Below are 7,571 nucleotides of genomic sequence, written 5' to 3' on the forward strand. Positions count from 1 at the left end.
TTTTTCTCATACTAATGGTTGAATGGATGTGAGAAAAAATTCCCGGTACAGTAAGATCAAGATGGACTCCTCAAGCAATGCCACCCCATCAGCCGAGCCATCAACTGCGAGCAACAGCGAAGCCTATGAGAAAGTGAAGGGGCGTTTGAATAAAGTTAAACTTACTCAACAACTACTCCTGCTTGCACCAGTGTTGTTCGGAGCCAGCAATGTGGTGGCAGAGAAATCCACTCAAACCTCACCAGCCGAAAGAACAAGCATCATAACTACATTCATACTGGCCATCATATGGACTTTAATCTCATTTTTATGTCATCATTGTGAGCATAAATTTACGCAAGTATATAAGCATTTTCTCAAGCTGGGGAAATATATGCCCGCAGATACTGAACTTGATCAATTTGATGATATATGGACTATGCTGCGCACACACTGCAAACCAAAGTATGTAGGGTAATATTTTATGATGCGATGAAGATTATTATACCGCACAATGCACTATATCCTGCAATATAATTGAGGCACAAGCCTGAAATATTTAACAAAAATGTAGAGTGTTGGAGCCAGCTCCACACGTCAAGAAAGGAGGAATATTAGACAGAAGAATGGCGGGGAGTTTTGCATGAAAATGATGAAACATGTTCAATGTGGGGTCCTGCCCATTAAATGTCCTTGTGACCATATGCAAGTGTGGCCATGCCATCATCCAGTATATACCGCTTGCAGTCGAATGGAGACAATGCCACCTTGGTGGTTACCTCCTCATACACTGTGTGGCAATGTGATCGGAGACCCGTCATAGGCCTGGCAGACACACGATGACTGAGCAGTGCATCTACATAGTCCTTGTGGGTGATGGTATTTGCCAGGACTGCCTTTCGCACACCCTTGGCCCGTTTGGCCGATTCCTGTCCGATGTAGGAGTACATCTTCGATCTTAGACCTACAAACTCCACCATGGATTTCCCACCAAGCTCATCTTTGAATTTGCCAACCACTTTCTTATTGGCAGAAGTGTACTGAGGATGGTCAGTGGGAAAGTTGCTGGTGTCATACAGAGACAGATCCATCTCTGCATAGACATCACCGGTGGTTATGTGCACAATAACAGAGTCGGTGTCGGTGTACAACAGCCGGATTCTGCTACCATACTGCTCCTTCAGCACATCGTAGTAGAAGGAGTACATGTGCACCTTTGACAGGTCTAGTATCGACATACCCACATAGACCGGCTTGTTGAGCTTGATCTCAGTGTACTGCTTTTCTATTCCGACAAGCCCGTTCGGGAAAATGTCATGCCGCACATATGTAGGCTTGCTCACTGCCCTCAGTACCTGCTCCTCACTTTCTTCTCGCAAGAGATCGATGCGTGCTCGATTACGAACGTTCTCCATCGTCTTGCCAAAGACTGAGTTGTTCATCAGCTGCAGCACACAAACAGGAAAAACATGACACATGAGAATCATATCATACCATTCCTTCACATCAGCATATTTTCAATTAGCATACTCCACGTCACACTTGCACCATACATGCAACAACAAAAAACAACAACAACAACATACGAGACTGCACACAACGGTTGCATTTACCTTGTAAAAGCTCTTCTCAAAGTCGGTTGTAGCCCTCGTGCGAAGTGCAGTGTTCAGATTGATGTAGGGAGCCATCCAGGCACTCTGCTGAAATCCCAACACCTTGTGAACAGCGGTCACCACCATGCCCAGACGCGAATACAGCTGCAGTGTACGGTAGTGTAACACATACTTGGACTTGGGTAGGAGACTGGGTGTCAACTTGACTCCATCTACGGCTGACACTTTGAGCTCCTCCACAAGTGCTTGTTGGTATGGTGATAGCTTATCTGAGAATGTTCTCATCACTTCCGGTGCGAGTGGATAATCATTGAAGTAGTAGTGCAGCGAAGAGGGTACCTCAAGATCACACTCCACAATGAACCCAGTGCTCGAATCTACAGGGTGTGCCAGTATCTCGGACAGGTTCTTGTCACACCAGGCAAACTCAGATGTCGGCATACTCTGGCACATAGCCCAGCCATACAGGTTGTTGGCATCAAGGTATAGCAGGTATGATGTGGGCTCGGCAGGATTGTACTGATCCATCGTTGGGTTGTTGGCCTTGCCGTACCGCTGCGACGCCATTGAGATGCCCCCACGTAGACCGGCTTCGACAAACAGATGCATGTCTACATCCGTGAGCAGCTGCAGTTCAATCTGGGTGAACCGTAGTAGAGCATCCCATGCATATCCTACATAACACCATACAACACACCAGAACACAAACACGAAAGTCAATACACCATGCAAAAAGTATAAAAATACACCGACAAGAAAGCACAAGAATACTAACAGAGAACACCATCTAAAGGAGAGAATGCATTGGACAACAACAAAGACTGATGAACATACCTGGGAGAGTAAGGTAATGGGCTGGATCCAACCCATACGTCTTGTATGCCGTCTTGCGGAAATGCTCAAAGACATCTGCTAGAAGATAGACATCTGTTTGCAAATAGAGGTCATGATATGCCTCCATTGTACTGCACTCAAATGTCTGCAAAAAAAAACAAAAAAAAAAAACACATCAACGCACACATGCACACATCCATACACACAAGCATCCACACATCCACAGATGGAGAGCAATGAGTACAAAAAATGAGTAGAGCACATCACAACAGCATTCAAAAGTCATAAGTAGAGCACAGTACAAAAAGCATGGCATCAGGGAAATTCTGAGGGGCAAGGCACAAGCTGCTTACCTGCCATACGTTCTGAGCATGGGCATAGTCGGCATCACTGATACCTTCTCCAGTCAAACTAGACTCAAATGCTGATTTAGGTGGCAGCTGTGTCTCATCAAACCGAGCAAAGGAGTCCATGTACTCGTAGGGGTAGACACCCTTACGCAGGAGAAGGTCATGATGGGCCAATGTACGAGTAAGCTTGAAGGCATCTTCCGGAGTGTTGCTCACCAACGAGTCCAGAGAGGAGTTCAAGAAGGCCATGGAGTCGATGAAGCGGTACTGACGCCACTTGAATGAAATATATTTCTCCATGTTGTTGGCGATGACACTGATCTCACCAACCTTCTTAATCCGCTTACGCTGGTTAGAGTCCTCGTACTCCACCTCTTCAACCTCGGTCATACCAATGTGGGCGATGAGGTGGTGGGCATCGTACCCTTTCAGGTTGTGAAACACAACCGGAATGATCTGGCGATCTGGGTAGATACTTAGCTGAATATTACACTGGTAGTGTGCAGCACCACGGTAGTCGCCTGTGCAGATATTCAGAAAGAGGGGAATACACAAACATAGTAAACATCTACAGTGAAGGTGATACCACAGACAATACAATTCAATACACCGTGATAAAACACATATGCAAACAGCTACAAAGACATGAAAATGCACTATACACATCATGCGCATATCTACACACAACTGCAAAACAACAAAAATAAACAAAAAAATTATAATACTTACCAGTGAGATGATCATGATCACGAACACGATCTTCTCCAAGTACTGCGTCACATATCCAGCAGTTGACTGCGTTCTGAAACTCAAGCTCCAGTTCTGCTGTCATGCGAATTGGCTTGGTATCAGCCAAATCCTCCTGGATACTGCCTTCCAACTCTTTGAGACTGTCGAAAAAGTTGTGAATGGCATTCTCACTGCAGTCGTCAAACTCACCACGGACTTCACCGTTGGATCGGATGGCAGCATATCTACAAGAGCATAAAAGAAGAGGGAAAGTAAGAATAAGTGATTTTTTTGAAAAAATGGAATCACACAAAATGCACATACTACAACACGAACACAATTAGGGGAGAACAAGACAAGAAGGAATAACAGGAAGCACTGTGCAGGCATGAGTACAGCAAAAATTAGTCAAAAACAACACCAACAACAAAACATACCTGATGCTGCATGGTACATGACGGGCTGTGCGTACAGTGCTGCTGCCATGCTGTTCCTCCATCGGCTCAATGATGGCCTCCGTATCAGCGTAAATGATATATGGAGCCACCATCCTGTGCTTCAAATTTGTATATTTGAGGATGCTGTCCTTTGCTGTGGGCATGACGACTGGCACGGGCTTCATCACCTGACATCTCTCGCTGTGATGCTGCAGGGAGTCTGCTGTTTTGTGTGCGGAGAGGCATCGGAAGCAGTAGTGTGTTGCCCGCTTGTTCTTATTCTCACATGCACGACTGAAGTTTTTTATCCATGTGAAGTGGTTGTCATGTAGAAGCAGGTTGATGGGAGTCTCCTGTCGCTCGCTGAGATACAGTGGGTACAGATTCCCCTCGTAGCCAAACACATTGATTGCAAGACCATTCTGTAACTCCACTTTGGGTACATCACGGAGCGTTGCAGGGAACATCACACCATCGAACCGCAGCTCCTCCACATACTGGGTGTACTTGGATGCACGCCCTGCATTCTGTTCGACTGGGTGCAGCGCTGACAACAACGCCCACATCAAACACCTGTCATCGCTGTTCTTTACGTTAATGATGGCCTTCTTTTTTTCTAATTTCGGTGGGATAGCAGCTGCACCACCTACAGTACACCACAAAAATACAACGAAGGCTTTGCTCAGAGTAACACCACATCACAACTACACCCTCTCGACAATCACGAAAAACTGTACATCTGGTGCAAAACATACGTCTACAACTTTCCACAAGAAATTTGACAGGCTTCGAACAAACACTGTCGGATGAACAGAAACTCACCTCGAAGAGGAGTGTACTTTGCTGTCGACACATCCAGCTGCCTCACTCGAGAAACGGTCCAGTTGGATCCGTTCTGCACCCACTTATCAATAAGACCAGTGATCCTCGCCACCATCGTCTTGACTGCACTATCAATATCCCCTTCGCTGAGGATCCGAGCCGGTCTACTTCTAAAAAACGGGACGGCAGACAAACTACCCGTGGCCGACTCTCGTGTCATCTCCACCCTCAAAACTAAAACCACCTTGAAAGGGTGAGACTGAAGCTCCTCGAGCAGAACCTGTCGGAGCTCGTCATGATGGCTGCTGAAAAAGACGAGAGGATCAGTGCCTGAACCTGGCAAAGAAAACTTTTTCAAAAAACCACGCACGGCACTCGAGGTGGGCTGTCTGGGCTGCCTGGATCGTTTTGCACTTGGCTCCGCCATCGTCACGTCACCTCCAGCACTGCCTACAACATACTGAGGAAAAAATCTCCCCGTACAGCGTATATGAGGTCGGCTATCACCCTACAATGCATTAATGACACGTGTACACCTTGTGTATGCGTCTTTTCCGCAGGGTCACTGAAGGTCGCACGCTCCGCGTGCTTATGCGCGCATGCGCAATATGTCACTGCACATCTACGATGTGCAAATCAGGGAGTAGTACGTATTTTACTACTCCCCGGTGCGAATGCACCGAACGTGCACAAGTGCACGGTCGCCACGGAAAAGAACATGATGACATTTATGACATGGCAGGGGTCAAAGGTCAAACCCTAGGGGGTCCCGGGGCCAGACCAAGCGCGCCCGATACAGTGTGCCTTATTTAACCCAAAGGTCAAAGGTCAAACCCTGGGGGAGTCCCGGGGCCAGACCAAGCACGACCGACACAGTGTACCTTATTTGGCCCAAAGGTCAAAGGTCAAAAAGTGAGCCAGAACCCGCCCCGCACTTACTACTTACAAGCTCATCAATGATGAGATCGCCCCATCTTTGGCCAAACTATTTACCATGTCTCTTACATCTGGCGATTTTCCATCGACTTACAAACTAGCAAATGTGCGGCCTATCTACAAGCGTGGAGATAAGTCAGTCCCATCCAACTATAGACCAATATCACTCCTGTCCCACATGTCTAAGCTACTGGAACATATTGTACACGACCAACTAATGTACTATATCTATAATGCACCACCACCACTGGTACCCCTACCTGCTGAGCAATTTGCCTACCGCAGAGGCCACTCCTGCGAGGACTTGCTCACTCCCGTGATCAACGACTGGATGCTCTCCTTGGACAAAGGTGATTATGTCGTAGCTGCCTTTCTAGACATGTCTAAGGCATTCGACACAGTTAGTCATGCAGTTCTACTGAGTGAACTTCTGGAGATCGGTGTCGGTGGTACTGCCTTGCAGTGGTTCTGTAGCTACCTTACCCACAGGAAGCAACGTGTAGTCACCAAGACACAACACGGCCTAGAATATAGCAGCAACAGGGGGGTTCCGCAAGGCTCCGTCTTGGGGCCCTCTCTCTTCAATCTGTCAGTCAGAAAGCTCCCCTCTGTACCCCAGCACTGCAAGGCTCGACAGTACGCGGACGATGTCTCCCTTTACAAAGCTGGCAAGAACGTTGAACAGTTGTGCAAGGAGCTGACGGAAGACATTGTCAAAGTGAAAGAGTTCTTGGCGGCCAGAGGCTTACTGCTGAATCCTTCCAAGACGCAGTTTGTCGTGTTCAGGTCAAAGTGCAAGCCCCTTGACCCCAGCGTCGCTCTACACCTGGGTGAGGTCACAATCAACCCTAGTGCACACATTCGATACCTTGGCGTTGTACTCGACGAACATCTCTCCTTCGGAGAGCACGTTAGCCAACTAGAGCGGAAAGTTGGAAGTAAGTTAGCCATGTTCAGAAAGGTCCGAGATCACATGACGGTAACTGCGAAGCGTGCATTTTACATTTGTTCCATTCAGACAATACTCGAGTATGGGAGTAACTCATTTGCTCATTGCTTGTCAGTAACTCTTCATGACCGTCTAGTCCGTCTTAGTAATAGAGCTCTACGCATTGTGTTCAGTATGCCTCGCTTTTCTGACGTATCCCTTGTTAATGCACGCCATCACTTTCTCCCTTTGTCTGTGCGCTATCAGTTCAAACTCTATATCTTAGTGTTTCGTGTCCTGAATCAGTTAACTACTACTCTCCTTACTGATTGCTTTTGCCTTCGTTCTACTTCTACTCGTACCAATTCCTGCACTCGCTCCCAGGTATCTTCGTCTGTCACTCTACCAAAAGCTAAAACTCGTTTCGGTCTCTTTTCAGTTTCTTTCATCGGTTCCGACCGTTGGAATGCACTCCCCGCTGCAGTCCGCTTATGCTCTTCACTGCACCTATTCCGTAATTCAGTACTTTCATTTCTAGGGTACCCTGTAAGAAGGCCTTAGGCCTGTGGGGATTGCCCTATCAAAAATTTGATAATAATAATAATAATAATAATAATAATAATAATATTAACTGGTTTGAGGGAAAGAGACAAACGGGAAAAGTCTGAAGAAAAAATTGACTGTCACCACCAGGACTCGAACCAGGGACCTTCGCTTGTAGCCAGCGATGCTCTAACCACTGAGCTATGGTGTAGTCGTCATCCCAGCAGAGACCGTTCAACGTTTTCTTCAGACTTCGTAACTCACACTTCCTGTGAATCCACACAGGCGGGTGGGACGCAGCCCTCACTGTACCCACACACTTCACGTACAAACTAGCACGCGGGGAGCCCCAAGTCATAAAATATTAACTGGTTTGAGGGAAAGAGACAAACGGGAAAAG

The 7,571-nt window shown here is 47.0% G+C and overlaps 1 protein-coding gene across 1 annotated transcript; it reads right to left on the reverse strand.

The window, feature by feature from the left end:
• Nucleotides 1-267: 267 nt before the first annotated feature.
• On the reverse strand, nt 268-4,543 carry LOC135805121 (uncharacterized). The gene is made up of 6 exons (XM_065319120.1): nt 3,943-4,543; nt 3,506-3,750; nt 2,780-3,297; nt 2,427-2,571; nt 1,593-2,266; nt 268-1,424 (listed from the first exon to the last, which is right to left on the reverse strand). The coding sequence occupies exons 1-6, from the start codon at nt 4,506-4,508 to the stop codon at nt 663-665; spliced, it is 2,910 nt and encodes a 969-aa protein (XP_065175192.1). The 5' UTR covers nt 4,509-4,543; the 3' UTR covers nt 268-662.
• Nucleotides 4,544-7,571: the final 3,028 nt, after the last annotated feature.

This window comes from Sycon ciliatum, chromosome 1, assembly GCF_964019385.1.
Source record: "Sycon ciliatum chromosome 1, ocSycCili1.1, whole genome shotgun sequence".
NCBI lineage: Eukaryota > Metazoa > Porifera > Calcarea > Leucosolenida > Sycettidae > Sycon > Sycon ciliatum.